Source organism: Pholcus phalangioides, unplaced genomic scaffold, assembly GCF_987345545.1.
Source record: "Pholcus phalangioides strain wild (caught in Gottingen) unplaced genomic scaffold, Ppha-v1.0 ptg000007l_1, whole genome shotgun sequence".
Lineage (NCBI taxonomy): Eukaryota > Metazoa > Arthropoda > Arachnida > Araneae > Pholcidae > Pholcus > Pholcus phalangioides.
Genome location: NW_028301600.1, coordinates 33,617,027 through 33,640,360, shown reverse-complemented (window position 1 = coordinate 33,640,360; position 23,334 = coordinate 33,617,027). Strand labels below are relative to the sequence as shown.

The 23,334-nt window shown below is 40.1% G+C and overlaps 1 protein-coding gene across 4 annotated transcripts in view; it reads right to left on the bottom strand.

Moving 5' to 3' along the window:
• The window catches only part of LOC149085212 (calcium-activated potassium channel slowpoke-like), a 268,638-nt gene that overhangs the window by 33,518 nt on the left and 211,786 nt on the right, over positions 1–23,334 (bottom strand). For all 4 annotated transcript variants that reach the window (XM_089233076.1, XM_089233074.1, XM_089233075.1 and 1 more), the window contains 2 exons: positions 13,831–14,055; positions 12,604–12,787 (listed from right to left, as the gene is read on the bottom strand). In XM_089233076.1, coding sequence (XP_089089202.1) covers positions 12,604–12,787; positions 13,831–14,055 — 409 coding nt within the window. The remainder of the gene's footprint in view (positions 1–12,603; positions 12,788–13,830; positions 14,056–23,334) is intronic.

Here is a 23,334-nt window from a genome sequence, read left to right as displayed (position 1 = left end):
TGTGACCTGTGAAACATCTGACAAGGAGGCCCGCCAAATATCTCAGCCTGGGGACGCTGCTGCTGGATGTGGGGGCTATATGCTGACACTGCAACGTCCCTTATGGGAGTTGCTTGCCCGGTTCGAAATATCCAGCAATAAAGTGGCAAACGACAAGTGGAAAATGATTAGAAACAAACTTTCGCATGAAATATTATTATTTATTCAATTATATGGGTTAGTTAATTTTAACAATGGATTAGTATATCTTGGAGCCCTCTATTTGACGTTAGCAGTAAAGATACTGGCTCACCAATTGATGATCAACAACAGTCAACCTGTGCAGCGATCGGACATCCGATGTTGTTAGCTTTTCCGTAAATACCAGAGGAGTTTTCTCAGTTGAGAACCGGAACACCTTGATCAGTTCCTGGGGGCCTCTCGGTTGAGGGCCGGACCACCTTGCTCAGCTCCGGGGGGCCTCTTGGTTGAGGGCCGAACCACCTTGATCAGCTCCAGGGGGCCTCTCGGTTGAGGGCCGAACCACCTTGATCAGCTCCGGGGGCCTCTCGGTTGAGGGCCGAACCACCTTGATCAGCTCCGGGGGCCTCTCGGTTGAGGGCCGGACCACCTCGATCAGCAATGAAGAACTTTGACTGTGAAGATTGTTTTATATTTTGATTCCGGACCTGCCGGAAAACGGATTCAAATAATGTAGATTATTGCATTTTAACAATTCAGCCTAAGGCCAATAGATACGGTAGTAAGACGGTGAACCGTCCTACTAGAGGGCTTCAGTTGAACAGAACAAGATTAGACGAACGCAATGTGAGAGACAAAGAGGGAGGAATTTATACTCCCCTTTTACAAGAAGTTTGGGACCACATGTCCTCGCATGGCCTTTTCGCCTCAACAAAATTATCGAATTTGCATATTCATGCGTCACTATTATAAACATTACAATTTAATTACATTGGAATCTGGCAACATGACATAATCCGGAGAGCTGATCAGACTCTCCCGATTATGTAAACATTACTAACATAACAATATGAAATGAATTGTTCCGACGGAGGTCTGCAGCCCCCCGCCGAAAATAAGTGAGTACAACACTATTTTCGTATCCGCACAACGAGACTTGCAACAACTCCCCCGGGAAGTTCTTCGATAAAAATAATTTAAACTGGGCTAAGCCTCGCCCAACTATACATATATTGGATCAAACCCCTCCACGAAAATAGCGGCATCGTCGTCATGAGGGGAATTAATTTATGTGGGACATCAGTAGCCCGACCTCTGGCCCGTTCTCGTTCGACAGCCGAAAGACCCCACCCGCCGACTGCCGAACTAATCGAACACTCTGGCCCTTACCGGTTCGCCAGTGGGTCCTCGGGTGGTTTCCGGTAACTGAGAGGTCCCTGGGGTCTAAAATAAGAAGGAATTTCCCACATAACGACAAGACCACCATTAACGTAGAGGGATCGGATCCCGATACGTTACAACACCATCTGGTCAAAGTAAAGTTAACTCTAGCAACACCAAGTTCCCTCTCTCAGATCACTTTGGCTGCAGTTATAATGGAGCGAATAGGTTAAGCGGTACGGGAGGTGCGACTAGGAAGAAAAAATGCATGGGGGTTGAGGAAGAGATAAGTGCGCGCATAGTAGAAGAAGAAGACGATATAGAAAATTGCTGGAGGGGTTACGAAATGTAATGGTGTGATGATGAGGACCCCTAAGTAGAAGAGGGAAGGAAAAAAAAGGAGAACGGACCAATCAGCAGATAACAAAAATTAACAGATCGAGGTGAAAACAAACATGTTTGTTCGACTCCCGCACCTCGTTGAGTAGCCTCTTTCTATTCTTTGTCTCGCTGCTCGAGTAAGTGCAGTGTAAAATAAACAAACAACACAATTGTTTTCGATGCTGTTATGCCACTCCAGTACCTCATGGTCGCCTCACTATGTGTTCCTCCATCGGATTTAAATGCAGCTGAAACGGGAGGGGGGGGGGTGTTTCAGGGTACTTTCTGATGAAAATTAATACCAAGAGTTGGAAAAATTTTTAAAAAAAATTTTATTTGTTCTCAATGCTCAAAATGTCCAAGCTTTGCATATTATAAGTGATGGAGAAGAAAAATCTTATTTTTTTTCGGAAATTCAATAGTAAAAATTGTCAAAATTTAGAATTTACACATTGTATATCCATCTTCCGGAATATGTGAGAGAATAATTCAGATGGGGTGTTTATGGCTGGAAACTGCTAAAAAGTTCTCAAGTCTCCTTAGGGAAACATCGTCACATGACAGTTTAGAGGTTCCGTGCCCGAGTGGAAAAAGATGCTGGTCTTCCACTATGATGGTTACTATCAAGGTCCATGGGTTCGAATCTGGGAATAGAACATCAGAAGCAAGTTCTTTATCTACCGAACCTAGGGCGACCACTGATGGATGAAGCCTTCACCTCCCACCCAACTCCACTGGTTGGAAATTGCCGTATGGCGATATAGGACCGGAGTTGGTGTGCGGTGATGTAGTTCCGAGGAAGGCATGCAATTAACACTCCGGAGGAGTGTCAAAGTTGCCTCACTATGGGGCAGTCATCATCTAGAGATGTTCATACTACAAACCAGATGGTAACTCCAACGAGAGGGGAGGTTTTCAAGGGGAAAAATTACTAGATTTCTTTTGTGGTGCCCCTTTTTGTTTGATGCTCTAATCATGTTTTTTTTCCTTGGTTAATATAGCCCTGTTATTCTTTAATGGAAGAAAGAAAGGCCAAACTTTTTTCAGGGGTAAAGAATGCGACCCCTTATCTGCATACACTTTTTCCCTCTTTAAAATAAGCTAATGCCATACCTAATAACACTAAAAATGATATTGTAAGGTCTTTAAACTGAAACCATCCTTTCACAATCAATAGTAGCTCAATGGGAAAAAAATTAAATTTTAATCAAAAATTTTCAAAACATCTGCTGAAAAAGGAAAGGGTTTCGTTTGGAAAAATTGCGGCCCCTGAAATTTGACGGCCAGGTACGACCGCACCTTTCGCACCCCCCTAAGTCCAGCCCTGGGTATTAGTAACTGAAGGGGGTGGGTGGGGGGAAGATTGAAACACTGCAAGACCAAGCTGGTAACTGACTAGAATTTATTACATGATCAACATTAGGTTAAAGTGGCAACAAGTATATAGTTAAGCTACATAGTTAAGCAGAAGTAGTAGTAGTTATCACATTTGACTTACGACAGTATATATGCTTAAGGTGGGCATGGCACTAGCTGCGCGCTCATTGTTGATATGCAAATCAGTTGGGAGTGGTGGCAAAGTCCTTTAACCACTTCAGATGGCCGACTGTCTTTTTGGGTCTCTCATTTGACACAGTCATATAGGATGGTCTGGAACCACTGTATCGGGAGCTGTCTTGGCACTCTCTGCTGGTATGACAAGTTCAGGAACATCAGCTTGAGGACCAGCTGATTTTTCTTCACGCACTGTTGATTCTTTCGCTGGATTTTTATTTGAAGGTTCCACAGCAGATGCACGTTGCAACATCTGGTCTACATGTCGCCTGACAAGATTGGCATCCTCAATAACTACATAATACGACACAGGACCTGTTCATTCTGACACAGTTGCAGTAACCCACTTTGCACCTTGTCCGTAATTTCATACAAACACTGGTTCATCTGCATCTGGGTGTGCCCATTCTTTTTGACGGCACTCCCGCCCTTAGGGACCGTTCAAGTATTACGTCAGAGTGAATTTTATCCATTTTTGACCCCCCCCTGTCAGCAAACCTCTGAACCCTTTGACAGCAAAATTTCATCAGCACTGCCCCTTCTAACGCATGTTGTTGGGATCAGAAACGTACGCAGGAGGGGGGGGGGGCAAGGGGCTTGTGCGCCCCCAGACGAAAAATATATTTTTTAATGTAAAAAACATTAAAAAGAAATTATAATTTCAAAAGAAAATACCTTTATATGTTGTTATAATCGATTTCTGTTAATTTCAATGCTATTTGAAGGGTAAGAACTCAAAATTTAAGAAATTCATTGCGACCCACACTTTAAGCCATGTATGGTAAACCCTGGACCCCCCGGACCAAATGTGGACATGAAGGTTATCTGATGTGGCTTGCCCCCAACCCAATTTTGTGAAAATGAACTAAGCGGCACATTTACAGATCGCTTAAATAACCCGTGGCACAATTCCAGAGCATTTAAGTGGCCCATGGCACATTTTCAGATCACTGAAGTAAGCCCGTTGCACATTCAAAGATCACTTAAGTAACTTGTGACACAGTTCCAGAACACTTGAACGATCCGTGGCACATTTAGAGATCCCTTGAGTGACATGTGGTACAATTTTAGAGCACTTAAGCAGCCCCCAGTACGGTTCTACATCCCTCAAGTTACCCGCGGAACATTGCCAGATTATTTAAGTGATCCGTGGCCATGGCCATCACAAGGGGTGGGCTGACAAAGCTCCAGCCTTGGGGCCCAGGATGATTTTCATCATTTTTTTGTTTTTCACGCTATAAATTCCCAGCGGAAGATCCCAGCGTGGAAGATCCCAGCCAAGGGGTCCTGTTCAGGATGTGGGGGCCATGTCCGTGGCATAATTACGGATCACTTGAGTGATGCGTTGCACAGTTCCAGAGCACTTAAGCAGCCCGGACACATTTCCTGAGCACTTGAAGGATCCGTGAAACATTTAGAGATCATTAAAGTGGCTCTGTAGGGCATTTATCAATAGGGAGAATGTTAGTTCACATGCCCACAATATATCCAAAGGTTTTTTCGTTTTTGATGGACCGAGTAATATGCCATTAAAAATATTTCATATTTTCATAAAGGGTGGTTGATGACATAAGCATCATCCAAACCCCGCTCCCCCCTTCTCATCAAAAGTCAGCAAATCGGGAACCCCCTCCTGGATCGATGCTGACGTAATATTTGAATGACCCTTTACCGGGGCCCGGTGCGTCTCAATAGTTTCGGACACGAAAAATATTTGCCCGATTGTATTTATTGGGGGTAGGAATCGCAAGGGCGTAGTGAAGGGGGGACTTGGGGGGTCTGGTCCCCTCCCAAAATGACCGAAAAAAGGGAAAAAGATGGCCAAATCTATTGTTCTATCACTTTGGTTTCCCCCCCCCCCCGGAAAGAATTCTGGCTACGCCCCTGAGGAATCTGCATCCATTATTTCAAAATATGCAAGAATGCTGTGAAATATCCATACATAAAATGTTAAATACACAATTCAATAGATTAACACAAAAACTGGCGAAAATTCAGCACTGAAGGTAATTTTAAACTAATGAGAAAAAATAAATCCTGAAACTGATGAAAATTTTGGACTTGATGAATCAAAAATAATTGAAAGAAATAATTCCTGCACCACACACAATAAAAATTCAGAATTTACGGGGGGAAAATTTCAGAATTGTTGAAAGCCTCAAATAGTTTACTGTGAGTGCAGGGGCCCACAAAGCACAGTGCCCAGCGCGACCGCTCCTGTCGCACATTCCTAAGAGCGGCTCTCACTTTCACAGCGGAAATCACTTTTCCTCATTTCTCTTTGACAGCCTCAACCGTTTGTCAGTGAATATCTGTTTAATTTTTTTTGGCTGGGCTATTCCCTCACATGCCGTTGGCTGGGATTTTTATCGGCCCGAAACAGAAGCGGATTTAAGGGCGGGCGCACACCCTGGGCTACGTAAAACCCAAACGTTACACTTTTTTCTAATTTAAGGGGTCCAGTATTTACTTTTGCGTCCGGTGCCTCGACTGACTTTAATCCACATCTCCCCCCCCCCTTCCCAAGCAAAACCTTTCACGGGCTCTTGTGTAGTGAATTTGCAGCTTGAAAAAAAACACAAAAAATTATGGTAATTGTCCCAGGCCCCAGGGGTGTACCCATGTCAGCCCTACCCTTGGGTCAAATGCCGAACTTTACCATACGGAAATCGGGCATCAACATCTGCACAAAAATTTTACGGAATTTAAGAGTTGAACTTAAAAGTTATTGTTTTACCAGTTTTTTACCATTCCCAGTTTAAACGACAGCGGATAGTTTTTCTACAGTTAATTACACAAAAGAAAGCAATATATATATATATATATATATATATACACACACATATATATATATATATATATATATATATACACATATATATATATACATATATATATATATATAGATAGATAAAAGCAAACTTACATGGGGTAGAATCTAGTTGATTTACTGAAATCCTTTGAACTTTGAAAAAAACAAATCTTAAGCATTTTTTTTACTCACATAGGAGCGTTTCATTATTCCAATAGAGCGAATTTGTGATTACTACTATCTGACAAATAATTCAATCTTACACGAACGGCGAGGAATGGTTCGATTCTCTAGATCAGCGTTTCTCAACAGCCGGGCCGTGACTGATCTGCTGTTTCCTTTTCCCCCCATTCATGTTCTGTTAATCATGTGTTTGACTGGGCCTTCCATTTACAAAAATGAATGAAACCGGGCCGCAGACTTCTAAAGGTTGAGAACCACTGCTCTAGATGCAGCTGGTCATCCGACAGACATTGAGCGGATAAAAAATGACACACCACAGGAAGTCCAGCCAGGGCCGCAACTTGGGGGGGGGGGGAAGCAGACGGGTTTCGTGCCCCGTGCGCTAGACACAGAAGGGGTGCAAATTTCATTCTGAAACCTTGCCTTCAACATTACAAGGAGGCGTCAAAAAGCGCGCTTGCCCTGGGTGACCAACAATTTTTTTGAACAACAGAAACGATTTTTTCCCCCTCATGTGGTAAGTATACTGTATATCTATTCAAGGAAAAAGCCAGGGAATTTTAGCCATACACTAATTGTATGCTATCAGCGGCTCTCTTTTTGCTGAGTAAAAAAAGACAGACATCTTCAATATTGTTAATTGAACGCATGTGTTGAATGGGTCTGCAAAACGATTTTTCCTCTTCCTATAGAAATATTTGGTTCTGAGGAAAAAAAGAAGCTTATTCCCCTTGGTCACTGGCGAGCAGCGCAGATGTTTTTCCAGTCTCCAAAGAACGTGGGATACCGAGTTTTCTCATGCCATTTTCTATGGTGCTGACAAAGGCAAACTGTGAACACGGTCATCTGGTTGTGAACAGAGACCCCGGAAGCAGTAGGATATTTTCGGGGAAAAGGGAGGGAGAGTATGTGGAAAAACATTTCCCACCCCTGCGGTGTTGTTTGTGTCTCATGAAGACGGATACTCAAAAATACGAAAAGAAAAAAAACACAATTAAAAATGCTAGTTTTGAAGGGGACGAGAAGACCAGAGACATGTTTTCCTTCCTTGAGGCCTTGCAACAAAACGAAGGATTTTCAGTGCGATAAGGGAAAGAGGGGGATCCTCTCCAAATTCTTATAATTTACAATTGCGGCTGGAAGCCTTTGTTCTGGAACTCTAGGAGGGTTTTTCATCTTTCCCCTTGTATGATTTTTAGACTGAGAAATTAAAATAATGCGTACCATAATAGTGAAATAAACCAATAAGTTATTCGTGGAAATGCTTGAAAAATGGAAGGTAATGAATATAGCGGCCCAGCGGTCGAGAAACACTGTTTTAGACGATAACTTCATGATGATAATTAAATTGTTGTGTTTTTTTTTCTTTTTATTTGAAGTCATTTATGTATTTTTTTTTCCTTCACAAATTCTCCCTCACACTGCCAGAAGTCGTGAAAAATGGAAAAACAAACGTCGAACCATTTCTCCTTCGTCTTTGAATCTCAATGTACAGCATCTCATTTCACTAGGATGTTTTTTTAATACATGTTTCTATGTCTGTATTTGTTTATTTAAACTTATGTTGAGTTTTGAATTTTAATTTTGATAATAGGAATAAACGATTCTGTAGTATGATGATATATATACGAGGTAGCGATGATATATATTTTTTTTCGGTACAGACTTCAGATAACATTATTGCATTTATTATTTTTTTTGTTTTATTTAACAAGTTTTATTTTCTCAGCGACTTTTTTTTTTGTACTTTTTAACTGCATCGATGAGACTATTGATTGATGTCTTTTAACCCTCTACACGGCATAATAAACTGAAGAGCCAAAAAAACTGGCACAGGCATGCATATGCAAATAAAGAGATATGGAACCAATCAGAGTACGGCGCTGCGGTCGGCAACGCCTATATAACACAACAAGTGTCTGGCATAGTTGTTTGATCGGTTACTGCTGCTACAATGGCAGGTTATTGAGATTTAAGTGAGTTTGAATGTGGTGTTATAGTCGGCGCACGAGAGATGGGACATAGCATCTCCGAGGTAGCGATGAAATTTGGATTTTCACGTCAACTATTTCACGAGTGTACCGTGAATATCGGGAATCCGGTATAAAATGAAATCTACGACATCGCTGCGGCCGGAAAAATATCATGCAAGAACGGGACCAACGACGACTGACGAGAATCATTAAACGTGACAGACGTGCAACCCTTCCGCAAATTGCTGCAGATTTCAATGCTGGGCCATCAACAAGTGTCAGCGTGCAAACCATTCAACGAAACATCATCGATATGGGCTTTCGGAGCCGAAGGCCCACTCGTGTACCCTCTTGATGACTGCACGACACAAAGCTTTACGCCTCGCCTGGGCCAGACAACACCGACATTGGACTGTTGAGGACTGGAAACACGTTGCCTGGTCTGACGAGTCTCGGTTCCAATTGCTTCGAGCTGATGGACGTGTACGGGTATGGAGACAACCTCATGAATCCATGAACCCTACATGTCAACAGGGGACTGTTCAAGCTGGTGGAGGCTCTGTGATGGTAAATGGGGTGTGTGCAATTGGCGTGATATGGGACCCCTGATACGTCTAGATACGACTCTGACAGGTGACAGGTACGTAAGCATCCTGTCTGATCACCTGCACCCATTCATGTCCATTGTGCATTCCGACGGACTTGGACAATTTCAGCAGGACAATGCAACACCCCACACGTCCAGAATTGCTACAAAGTGGCTCCAGGAACACTCTTCTGACTTTAAACACTTCCGTTGGCCACCTAAATCCCCAGACATGAACATTATTGAACATATCTGGGATGCCTTGCAACGTGCTGTTCAGAAGAGATCTCCACCCCCTCTTACTCCTACGGATTTATGGACAGCCCTGCAGGATTCATGCCACGTCGTGTTGCGGCACTTCTGCGGGCTCGCAGGGACCCTACATGATATTAGGCAGGTTTACCAGTTTTTTTGGCTCTTCAGTGTAGCAATAAGCTTCCTTATGATTTTCAGCAGTAAATGAGTATATAAAGTAATGAAAAGTAATGGGTATAGAAATCAACTTTTACAAAGTGTGCGTCGCTGTTTCGAGGGGCATCGCCAACCTTTATGTGGGGTGTCATGGCAAACTTGAGATATTGATTTGCTTATGCTTTGAAGAAGTTCTTTTATACGGGAAAATATCTATTAATATATCCTGAAGAGCCGCTGTCGAATCATGAATTAGGCAAGGGAGCCGTGGTTGACAAAAGTTTTTGAACCATTGGAATAGATTGGGAAAGTGTTCCACTGAGAGAGGGATTAACTTTACAAAATATTTGGGCTTCCCAATGCTAAAATAAGAAGCCGAGATATCTTGTCAATGCCACTCAATGGGTTGAGATCCGTCTGAAATCAGAGATGAAATGTACTGTCTCCAGTCTATTGCTATGACTACCGTTGTGGTATTGAGATTCTATGATGCTCATTTTATTCTCATGCTTAATGTACATATAGGGTGTATGAGAAAGTCCCTTGGACCTAAAATGACTTGTAAATGAAAAGAGCTACAGCAATGCAACTCCTTGCAAGGAAAGGGTCCCACAGATATGTCTTCAAAAATTTTAATTTTAAAAAAAAAGCGCTTTCAGTAAAATATTTGAGCTATGTTCAAATGGTGATTGGTATTGCTTTAGCAACACCAGCATATATGTTCCGGCGTCCCTGCACAGGAGCTTCTGGGGGGGGGGGGGAATGACAAGTCTGTACACTTTAAGTTCAACAGCAAATGTACACGTCCTCTCATAAAGCATTGCTAAATGAAGAGTTTTTCCACCCATTATTGGCTTGTGGGGTTTCCGGTCATACATTCCTATGTGATTCTGTTTTGTATTTGTGTTTTTTACCTCCTCTAAAACTTTGTGCATTCAGTTTTGAATCACCCTGTATATATAAGCAACATTGTATTTTTCATTCATTTTTGTATACTCAGTAGCAGTGTACAAAAATGAAACAAATGTTGCCTATAAAAAAATTGGCAAAATAAGAGGAAAAAAAACATGAATAAGAATTCAAGTTTTTTTGGACCTGAAAAAAATATACTCGAAGTACTACTGGATAATTTGAAACTAATAAGGTACACATTTTTTGAACACTTTACAGTTTGATATGGAAAGCTTTGAAACAGTTCCTATGTGGCACAAAACACTAAAATCTTTTACAATTTGAGAAAAACACAGTTGAGTACCCATTTTTTTGAATAATCTTCATCATCCCTTTGACCAAGGGCGTAGCGAGGGGGGACTTGGGGGGTCTGGTCCCCCCCCCAAAATGCGAGAAAATGACTGAAAACAGGGAAAAAGATGGCAAAATCTATTGTTCTATCACTTTGGTCCCCCCCAAACAAAATATCTGGCTACGCCCCTGTCTTTGACCCATGTTCACACCAGTGGTCATATGAATCATATTGATTGTCCTGCATGAGACATGGTAATTTTTTCTTGGGTTGTGGTTCCAAGTCAAAAGATTACCTACAGCTTTTTTTTGCTTGCTAGCATTTATAAGATTATCTGCATTAGAAACTTTTTGACTTGCGGCTTGTTTCTTTGCACTCATGTTGATTGCTAAGCCATGCATTTACAGTGCATAGATCACACAGAATATGGGTAAATTTGATATTCCATTTGAAGTATCGCAGACCAGTTTTGTCTTCCCTGTAACAAAAAATTTCAGGTAAGTTGGCAAGATTTGATGAAATGTCTTGCTTCATCCAATCAAATGTTCTGCTATTCTTCTGCTCTTGCTTTGCTTTTGTGTTCTTTGTCAGTGCACTTGTCGGTAAGGAACTAGTTCCTCAAACTTATAATCGGTAGTTCTGCTCACATATAGTATAAAAGCACAACTCAATACATTCTGGCATACACCAATTCATTAGAAATTCCTCAGAGGAATTTTCAGGAGATACACTATCATTATTAAATTTATAAAACATTGTACAATATTTTCTGTCACTTTCACGCGTAAATATCAAACAAAGTTGCCTATCATTGTAATATAGCCTGTCCCCATCATGCTTAAAGCTGGCAATATGGCCTACAGGCAACACATAAAATACATCTGAATTACATATTTTGGAATAATCTAAAAATATAATTTATTGTTTTTGAAAATGTAATTTTGTATCATTGTTTAAGAATGCACATTAATATTTCTCCTTCACGTTTGATATTTCACTCCAAAATTTTAGGGTTAACAATTGCCCTTGTTTGACTTATGAAAAAATAAGACACACATGTATTTTTGAAATTGGATTGTGAAAATTTCACACACATGGTTTACAAGTAAAACTCAAATGTTTATTAGTTGCTTAAAAGACCCAATGCTGAAACTAGCTTAAAATATGAAATGCCTTTGCTTGAAAAATTCCCATGTTGCTTGAGAGCAATTCAACCAAATAAAGGGTTAAAATAAAAAAAATAACTACTTATATGGAGACTCTGTCTTCAAAAACCCAATTAGAAAGTTGTAAACTCTCAAAGTAGAAAACCCTGCCTATCCTGAGGGCAACAAAAAAAATCTGTTTTCAAGTGTAATGTTCACAGAAATATTTGAATTTGAAAATTGGGGAAAAGTTGGGAAAGAGAGCATAAATTAGGAAAAGAAGCATTTTCTATTAGTTGTTTTTTCCCTAATTTCCCTGTAGTTTTTGAATTCAAATATCTCTGCAAATATTGCACTTGGAAAAATGAATGTTTTTTGGCCTCAGGAGAGACAGGACAACTTTCTAATTGGGTTTTTGAGGACGGTGTTCGTATGAAAAGTTAGTTTTTTATTTTGATAACTATACAACCCCTTGCAACAAGAATGATGTATCTGAGTTCTACATATTATTTAGATACTTTTTCTAATTAGAAGTGTACCTCTAGGATCAACAGTTTTCCTGTAAAATGCGACAAGGGGAATTATTAATGGCCCTGTATTACTAATATTACTATATTTCCATTGAAAATGGCCATTTTATCAATGCCATTTATTTTATTTTTCATTTTTTTTTAAATCTTTTTATTTTACATTTATATACATTCTTTCCCTACCACCCTGCTGCATAATTTGCCCGTTAATTTATTAGATTTTGTATTTGATCATATTTGTGATAAGAAATTAAAAAAATATATTTGCTGTTGCTTAGTTCAAAATATTGAGTAGAAGAAAGAAAAAACCCTTTTTCCGCTTACAGCATAAAAAAATGAATTACCTTAAATTAAATTACATAAAAAATATGTGTTTAAGTACTGTATAAGTTTATACAGTTAATAAATTATGAAATTATATTCAAGAAAATACGTTGTGCTTACTATGGCTCAAAACACCTATTGTGTCATCAAATGTCATTGCTTTGATGTTCAATGAAGCCAAAATGGCTTCCTTGTCAGCTAATGTTGGATCATCACTGCTGGGAATTTTTGCCGACAAAATAACGCACATGTCACAAAGGTTGATGTTGACAGCTCTGAGATCTGCTCGGCTCAATGGGGAACCCTGAAACAGGAATTGTTTTTGTATTAATGGTATTAATTTCCTATGATTCAATTGATTCATATTGAAAACTTTGCATTTTGTGCTGCTTTTTCATATTTGAGTTTAAAAGGCTGTAATTTTGTGTTGATGTTTCTTTGTATAATTTAGAATTAACTATAATACATGTTATTTTTGTGACATGTCCATAGATGCCAGAACCTGGGGACTGAGGCTGTTTGACCCCCTTAATAAATTTTGTGATGGGAGTTAGCCTCCTAATAATTGATATACAGGGTGTTCTGTTAATGGACCGACAAACTCAGAGGGTTGTTAGTAGACATCGAAAGGAACAAAAATTGCAATGGAACATGGTGTCGCAAACCACATTGGGAAGGTGAACATCGTGAAAAAACGCATGCAGGTTTCGATGTCATGCTGGAATGACAAAAAGTGCAATAACTACTACAAAAAGATTTATTTGATTAATTATTACAAGAGTTGTTGGAAGTGGTGGCCGCTGACATCATTGTACAGTCTACAATGACGTAAAAATGATTCTCAGATGATACGCATTGAAGCAGACAACTAACTGCTATACTCGTGCTTACTACCGCAATAACGCTAATTTATGTCGTCCGCATCACATGATCCTACCCCAGCAAATGCATTTCATGATGCTGCTTATGTCAGATATGGTGAGTGAACCCACGAACGCATTCAGCAATCAACTGACTTTTGTCTCTTTTGGACTCGGAGCCTGCATGTGTTTTTTGCGATTTTTACCCTGTCAACGTGGTTTGCAACACCATGTTCCACTACAATTTTTGTTGTTCTTGATGCCTACTAACAACCCTCTGAGTTTGTCGGTTCATTAACAGAGCACCCTGTATATACAATACAATGCACTGCTTCCTCTTCTGCATAAGAGTTTGAGTTCCATTTATATGAGACAACTGGCAATGTTCAGCCTCCTCAATTTTTTCTTCATGTTGCCGTCTCTGGACACGTCTCTCATAATCAGGTAAGTAAATTTGATTCACTCAATAAACCAATGTAGCACTCACGTTCAGAACAGAAATTTTGGGTAGATTCTGTAGCATCTTCCACTCTCTGCGCAAGTAGTCAACATTGCCTACAATAACAACATGTTTCAGTTCATGGTAATGAAAATTGCTGGCTCGAAGTGGCATAACAAGATTACGTAAGCCAATCAGAGGTGAATCTGGATCGGCAAATAGACAGACCACTACATGTCCATTGAGAACAGTCATTGCCGCTTGATTCCGATCCTGAAGAAATATTTAATTATCAAAAAAAGAGGAAAACTTGGCATACTTTAATTCAAAAATAAAACTCTAGAGATATATCAATACCTCAAGAATAATAAAGAACTTAATATGCATGTATAGAAATAATTTCAGTGACACTTTAAACATTATATGCAGTAGCTTCAATACAATAGTTCACAAAATTTTTTTTCTTTTATTAAAAAAATTTGAAGTACATACAGTTGATTCATGAGAAGTTGAATTCTGATGAGTTATATATTTAAGTGGAAGTTATCATGTTGTGCAAGGATGACATCACTCTCCGCTACCATATGAAGGTTTTTAACAACTGGCTGTTGCGAAGATATATTTTGGAAAGAGAGAAAATTCAACTGCCCCTGCGGGGAATCAAACCCACGTCCTTTCACTTTCCGGGTGAACGCCCTAGACCACTAGACTACAGAGGCACTGAATCTCTCAATCTTTCCTTGAAGCTCATGTACACTGAAAGGGACCGTACATAGACGACCGGACCAGATTCAGGCCAAGCTCACAACTGCTGATGCTGCCACCAGATGGCGACTTATGCAAAGATGGCGTCACTCTCCGCTACCATACAAAAGTTTTTAACAACTGGCTGTTGCGAAGATATATATATTTTCTCTCTTTCCAAAATATATCTTCGCAACAGCCAGTTGTTAAAAACCTTCGTTATCATGTTGTCCCCATGTTACCCTATTGTTGTTACTATTCAAAATCCATAAGCCCATGTATTCTGTGAATTTGATTTTTCTTCAATGAACCATTATGAATTTATCAATTGACTTGTGTCTCATTTCCATGCAGTGCCATCTTAACTGATGAGCCCATCTGGGCCTCACAAAAATGAGATCCGGTTGAAATTTTCTAGTATTTACAAGGTAAGGCCTCAGAAAAACCACTTGGCCCAGGGCCCATGACGCTCTTAAGACAGCCCTGTTTCCATGTCCAAATCTATAACCAGATATACCTAATGCAGTCTAGAATTTATTCACAAGCTGTGGATTAAAGGGCATAATTATTTTAATGATGCTAAAGGCTTACTTCACTTTTGTCCATGGGTATGCCATTCAATGAATCACAAGCCCCAGATGCTTGAGGCATTTACCAACATCTGATGCAAATCTCCAAATCACCTTGACTTATAATCTATAAGCCAAATTTTAGAGAGACTGCATTGTTGTAAAGAAAAGAGTGTATTTTCGTTATCATCAAGTTATGTGCACCTTGATGATCGATTCAAAACACAATATTTTCTGTATACAGTGCAGGTATCCGTTGCTCTACACAGCTTCGCTTTAGAAAATTTCGCTATAACATGATTTTTAAAAGTTGATTTTAGGAATTCTAACCTGTAAAATTTGACTTAGAGTTTAACTTTAATCCTAGAAATGGGTTTGGGAATTGAAGATATGATAGTTAAATCCTCTGACACCAAAATACGTTGGCTTTGATGATGCAGCTGGGACAAATGTGAGGGAAATTCTAAGATACAACACACCAGATCTCACTGGTGAACAATGTTTACTAACAGATTGACAATGTCATGAGAAATTTAATCAAAAAATCAGTTTCAGTGAAACTAGAATTTTCATATTTGTGGAGAAATATGCGGTTTTCTCTGTCTTTGCTATTAAAGTTTTTATAAGGAGACAAAAAATGCTGCTTGTCAGCTGAATCTCGACTGTTTCATTAATAACTGTTATCAGCCAATCATACCAGGTTCTTCATGAAAGAAAATACCACACCAGAAATTTCATATTTCATACTGGGGGGACCAAAGTGATAGAGCAATAGATTTGGCTATCTTTTCCCCCTTTTTTAGCCATTTTCTCACATTTCGGGAGGAACAGACCTCCAAGTCCCCTCCTTTCGCTACAGCCTTGTCTGTGACTGTGCATTCTACTTTGACAGAAACTGTCCCATTTTTTGGCTAGAACTATTTGTTATGCCAGATAACTCTTAATCCACATTACAGATCTTATTAATGAATGACCATTACTTACATTCATACTTTATAAAGGAAATATAAATAGACACTGTTTAATCAGAAATTTATTGCAAAAGTGTTCAAAATAAAAATTTTGAAATACAAAAGCAAGGAAAAGATAACTTAAACACACATTTCAAATATTGAGCCAAATACACGCCATTGTGGAGTTTACTTCATAATACAAAATTTATTAAATGTTGAATAGTTTTTGGTTTTATGTTAACAAAATAGCACTAGTGCGGAGACCTACAATAGTCCACTGCATCTAGTCCAGGGATTCCCAAATTTTGTATTATGACACCTTTCAATGCTTTGGGATTGGTTAGTGACACAAGATATTTCTGGGATGATATTTTATTTAGCATTATAACCATTTAAACATATATAAACATTTCCAACAAAACATTGCCACTTGGAGTGCCATGGAAAAGCCATGATTTTGGGTGAAAAAAAAAGTGAATTTTTTGTCCTTAGTCATCAAATTATCAGTTGTCAGCTTAGAGGGAGGCATATGTTATGAATGGTAAAAGATGAACACAATACCTACTTCAAGGTTCCCAGGGCAAAAACTAGGAAATTGTTAGTGGTTCTGGTGCTCCGGTCACTGAACAAGTGAAAAGCAGAATTCTTCATTTGACTGCTCATGAAAAATTACTAGATTTTATACAAAAAGAAATCTAGAAACTCTCTTTTTACCAATTTTGCAACAACCAATTACTGCTTCCTTTACTGTTAAACCAGATTAAATAGATAAGAACCCCTTATCACATGTTTTCAAGAAGTTGAAATGTTTCCTAATAATGGGGTAACTTCATTTTCTCCCAGTCAAGCAATGAAACACTCACACACATCAAAAAATCTTTTTTATTTTCACAGGTTTTTTTCTAAAAACTGACTAAATATAGCTTCTGATTCAGCAGCAGGCAATGTTCCTCCTAAAGAGGTTTCCTGCAATTGAGAAAGCATTAGTCAATGGCAAGCGACTATCTTTAAATTCCACTTGAGACAAGTTTGTATTTCAGGAAGAATCTCTGTTTATGTAGGTTTTACTGTGTTTGTCTAAGAAAAAGTTTTGCTTGTACAGAATGAAAACAAAAGAAGTCATATTTTTTAAAACATTCTCTTTCTTCCACTTTGATTCTTCCTTATCCTCTAAATCTGAAAAAATCACTGATATACACTGCTGGCCACCGTAAATGCAACACCCTGAAGGAAGCATGCAAATGATATGAAATTTACAACATGCATTAGCGGAGGTGAGATATGCAAATGATTAGAATTTCAGCACAGATGCACATCACGCGCGCCTGTGGCGCCACTTCAAATCGCTATTTAAGGCTTGGAGATTTCGACGATTTAAAGTACGGCAATTGTGTTTTTCTTGTGGTTTTTCAAAAAAACTATCAATTATGCCTCGTAGAAAACAGCGATCATCTTTTGGTCAAGTATCCGAGTTCGACAGAGGAAGGATAGTGGCCTACCGATATTATCTTTCAGGGAAATCGGTAGTCGTGTTGGATGAAACCAAACAACTGTAATGCGGATATGTGATTGTTGGATGCAGGAGGGTACAACGGACCGACGTGTTCGATCGCATCCACCTCAGTGCACCCTTTCACGTGATGACAGGTGTATTGTGCGTATGGCAGTGACGGATCGCTCAGCCACATCACGAACCATAGCACAGCACATTCAGTCTGTACCGCATCATCCAGTGTCTGCGCGTACCATTCGACGCCGTTTACAGCAGAGTGGTCTGTCCACAAGACGTCCATTGCTTCGTCTACCCTTGACGCAGAACCACGGTCGTCTCCGCCGCCAATGGTGCGATGAAAGAAGGATGTGGACGGCACAATGGAATGAAATTGTCTTTACTGACGAGTCACGCTTCTGTCTGCAACACCACGATGGTCGGATTCGAGTCTGGAGAGACCGTGGAGAGAGGATGCTGAACAGCTGCGTTATGCACCGCCACACTGGTCCTGCACCGGGTATTATGGTATACGGCAGTATTGGATATCACTCTCGCACTCCTCTAGTACGCATTGCCGGTACTTTAAAAAGCCAGCGCTACATCTCCGAGGTGTTGGAGCCAGTTGTCCTTCCTTGCCTTCAGGACTTGCCCACAGCCATATTTCAACAGGATAATGCGCAACCACACGTGGCACGCATTGTCCAAAGGTTCTTCGTCAATCGCCAGATTGAATTGCTTCCCTGGCCAGCTCGCTCTCCGGATCTTTCGCCGATAGAAAACATGTGGTCCATGGTTGCTCAACAATTGACCCAGATTACATCCCCAGCTGCCGCACCAGATCAACTTTGGCAACGCGTGGAAGCTGCTTGGTCTGCTGTACCCCAAGAACACATCCAAAGTCTCTTTGAATCAATGCCGAGGCGTGTGGCAGCGGCAACAATGGCGGCTACTCTGGCTACTGATTTTGGCAGGAACCACACTTCACAGAAGTCTATAAATTTAATCATTTGATGCTTGGTCAACATGTTATCTACAAAATAAATATTGTTGCGATATCTCTTGTCTTTCTTGGTGTTGCAATTTGGGTGGCCAGCAGTGTATATATGGAATAGCATAAAAGCTAAATCTATTCAAGATTCATTGAGAGACTGGTTATTTGTGGAGATGAAGATTACAAGGAAGAAAATTCATCACTGCCCCCACGGGGACTCGGACCCTGATCTCTCGCTTGCCGGACGAGTGCTCTACCATCTAGGCTATGGAAGCAGATAGAATGTTTCAACCTTGGAGCGTATATATATGTTGAAAGGCACCGTACATCGACGACATCAACAATCAACTAATAGTTGGTGTTGATGTATTTTCTTCCTTGTAATCTTCATCTCCACAAATAACCAGTCTCTCAATGAATCTGGTATTGACAAGTGGAGACAGTGCCGTCTTAACGCATGGGTCCACCCGGGCACGGCCCGGGGGCCTCAAGAGAAGAGGGGCCCCCACAAAAATTAAATCTGGTTGCAATTTTCTATAATTAACCAGGTGGGGCCTCAAAAAAATCACTTGGCCCAGGGGCCCATGATGCTCTTAAGACGGCCCTGAGTGGAGAGGACATTTCTAATTGTGTTAAACCTATTGTTCTATCCCTTTGGTCACCCCTTGACATACCAGTCTTCCCTCTTGGAAAGAAATTTCTGGCTATGGCCCTGCCATTTATAGATCAATTTTTATAAGTTATGTACTGTATATAAAAGTTTATATTAGTAAAAACATGTTATTTCTTATTTTATAGACATTGCAGTATATAAATTATTCCAACATGTTCAAAGTAAGGCATGAATAAGATTATTTTTCTCACAGCTAAAAAAAACCTTAGTTGTTGGTTCCAGTTGTTTGTTATGGCAATCAGAACAGAGTAACATTTAAAATGAATAAATAACACAGTAAAGAATTGGAAATATAGTGACACACAGGAGCGTCTTACGCAAGCATGCAAGGGGTTGTGGTGCACCCGAGTGGCAGGTTATAAGGGGCAGCAGACTACACTTTTGTTTAGGGACATGATTTCAAAAAAAAATTATGGAATTTAATAAAAATTCACAAGACACCACATGCTGTCACTCTTTTGAGCCATACCTTGACAACGAAGAAAACTTGAGGGACCAGACAGGGCCCCGGGCCAGTGATGACAAGGAAAGAAAATACTATCAGTGGACACATATTTTATTCACCATGTCTACCAGCCAAACACTAGTGAGTAAGAAAAAGAATAGGCAGTGTTACACTGCCATGGTTATTTTCGTGAAAACGTCAATTGTATATAATAAATTAAATTTTTCGTACAATAAAATGCTGTGACAGACATCAGAGGAACAAAGTTTCTCATAAGTGAAGGTTCAGAATCCATATCAAAATGAAGATTGATATAAAGTTGGCTTCTTGACTACAAAGGAGGCAAGAATGGTGAAAGAGAGACAGAGAATAGGAATGGATGAGGATACAAACTTTGAAACTAGTGATGGGGTAGAATGTATTCAAAAAGAGTGTAAGAACGCATGAAATAGTGCTAAGTGCTTTCAAATTGTCTGTACTGTGACAGTAAGTTAGTAGCTGTTGTTAGACACATATATGCTAACAAGGTGCATACTGAAGTTGAAGTGCAAGCCTATCACTTCTAAGAACTGGAACGAATGCAGATTTTTTCACAAGCCCACAAAAGTAGTCATCTCAATTGGTGCAAGTCCAATTTCAGGTCCCCAATACCACATTGGGATGCCGAAGGGATTCAATGGGTCTGGGTTGACATCCATTGTCCATTGCACTGTCAATTTCATCAGCAATGAAATTCACAGCCATACTTGATATAGCCCATCAGATTGTAACGTTACCATTTAGGCCCCCGCAGAAATAGTAATGTTAATGGTCCTTATTCTAGTCATTTTTAATAGGTTTTAATGTTTTACCTTATTTTTGTTTCCTGGATTGATCGGCGGGATCATGTGTCACCGATCAGCCGCCGTCTTTATTTTACGTTGCCAGATTTCGTAATTTATTTTGTGCAATATTACTCTCTAGAATATGTAAATTAGACAAGTTCAGTGCCGTACGTTCGACCTTGTGATTGGTTCAATCAAGAGGCATTATGGGAATGCTCTCATAAATACCAGATGCTCGCTACTTCAGCACGATCCGATTACCGATTCCTGTGTCTTCAAACCAGTTACTAACTCTAAGGCGTCTCACCCTGTAGAGGCATATGCCAGATGATCTCTCAGTAAAAATAATGCAATAGTGGCGGAAGGGCGTGCCCCAGCACCTCTCATCAGCAATGTCTCTGAAAGGTCGTCACAATCTTATCGGACATGTGGAGTGATCTGTAGCCAAACCGGCTGTCTCTGGGCCTTTCTCGCCATTCACCACCCGCTGTCTCCTACACAGGTTGGCCTGTGATATCAGTGGACGCTTCGGGATGCAAGACCGTGCGAAACTCGTCTCCAGGGTTTTCTCCGATCATGGTGCATCGAAGGCCGGTGGTGATATTCTGGACTGGATAATGGATGATCTGAACTAACAACTGAATTTCCGGACAAACCGGTGAGAGTGTTCCTTTACTGTGTAAAATAATACAAATACAAATACAACGCCACAACAGGCAAAATGCCAATGAGGTGGCTGATAAAAAGATGCCCATAAAGATATGGATGTCATATATTTCAAAAATACAACAACCCAATTAAAAATGCAATTAACACAAATTATAAACAATATATACGCATGATAAAATATTATACAACGCCCATAAAGAATACCTATGGTTGTCTTATTCTAAGAATGGATAGCTTCTCAATTTACCCCAACATGTTTATTGTATTTCTTTTTAAACGTGTCAATTGTGTTACAATTTACTACCTCCGGGGGTAAGCTATTCCATTTATTAACAACCCTATTAGAGAAAAATCCCCTGCGACACCATAACCTTGCATTGTGCCTCACCAATCGATACTGGTGTCCCCTTGTAAAAGCAGTCGATTGGCGGTGTACTAAAAGTTCATGGTCCATCCTATCCATCCCATTGAAAATTTTGAACACTTCGATCATATCTCCTCGACACCTGCGTTCATCCAATGTAAACATATTCAAAAAATGAAGTCTCTCTTCATAACTCAAGCCCTGTGTGCTAATAAGGGCACGCGTAGCTCTTAACTGCACCCCTTCAACCAAGTCTATGTCCCTCTGTAGGTATGGTCTCCAAAACCTTACAGCATACTCCAGTCCAGGACGAACTAAGCCTCGAAAAAGCGGAAGAATGACTTTAGGAGAACGCGAAGAGACCTTTTTGAAAATGAGACCAAGCACTCTATTCGCTTTTTTGACCACCGCTGAACAATGTCCAGAAAACCTAAGTCGCTCGTCAATGAGAATTCCCAAATCGGTGACCCTAGTTGCATCCGGGATAGTGACACCATTCAACTCGTAAGAGAACCATGGGTTGTTCGAACCAAAATGAGCAACCATGCACTTATCAACGCTAAACGTCATGCTCCATTCATTTGCCCATGCTGCAATCCTGTTTAAGGTGGTCTGGAGCAACTCCCTATCGTTTTGATTCCCGACTGTCCCCATTAGCTTGACATCATCTGCAAATTTGCTAGTAATCTGATCTGATCGAGTTTATCGATAAAAAGTGAAAAAAGTATGGGGCCAAGGACACTTCCCTGAGGAACTCCACTTGTGACGTCTGTCCAACCAGAAAATTCCCCGTTCACCATAACTCGTTGCGACCTATCTCTTAACCACGATTCTATCCAATTCAGCAAGTTGCCCCCAATTCCAATCTCATGTAAACCCTTCAAGAGTTTGCCATGTTGGACCCGATCAAATGCCTACTGGAAATCAAGGTAAACAACGTAGACATTTTTGCTCTTACCTAAAGCCTTAGTCACGTGATCATAGAAGCAAAGGAGGTTAGTTACACATGACTTCCTCTTCCTGAACCCATGCTGATTATCCGACAATACATTATTCTCGTCTATCCACTTCACAAACTGCCTTTTGATGATAATTTCCAAAATTTTCGAGAGGGAGCTCGTCAAACTCACTGGACGATAATTTGACACCGCTTCTCTACTACCCTTCTTAAATATCGGAACAACGTTAGCAAGTTTCCAATCTCTTGGGACGATACCCTCAGCAACACTACTCCTGTATATCTGTGCAACTGGCCCCAACAATTCATTAGCACATTCCCTGAGGACCCTGGGATAGATTTCATCTGGTCCTGGTGCTTTGCTTGCGAAAGCTAACTGTGATAATCCTTTAATATTGAATAAATGTTTTTGTTTTAACGAACGTATAATGTCATTCATTGTCGTCATCCATTCAATGATCATACTGGATAGTTAATTAATAATGAATCTGGGAATACAACACAAATTCAATTCATATCCATTGCAAGATGACAGAGTTGCCCGAGCATGCTTGCATTGCCTATATTGGCAGCAGTACTGCATGTTGGTTTTGGGTTTTAGCCCAGCGTTTTAGGTGTCATTTTATATTCTATGCATTCGTGCCAGATTTTTCTTATTTTGGTTGTACTTTACACTCATATATGATGACAGTTTGAAACAAATCCAGAATTGTTCACACTTTTGAATTTACAGCCTTGTATATTTTTAAATGCTGAAGATATACAAACTACATTCTCAAAATGAGTTATAGCATATATACCGTATATACTCGTGTATAAGCCGACTCGTATATAAGCCGACCCCCCCCCCACTTCAGGACCACCAAAACC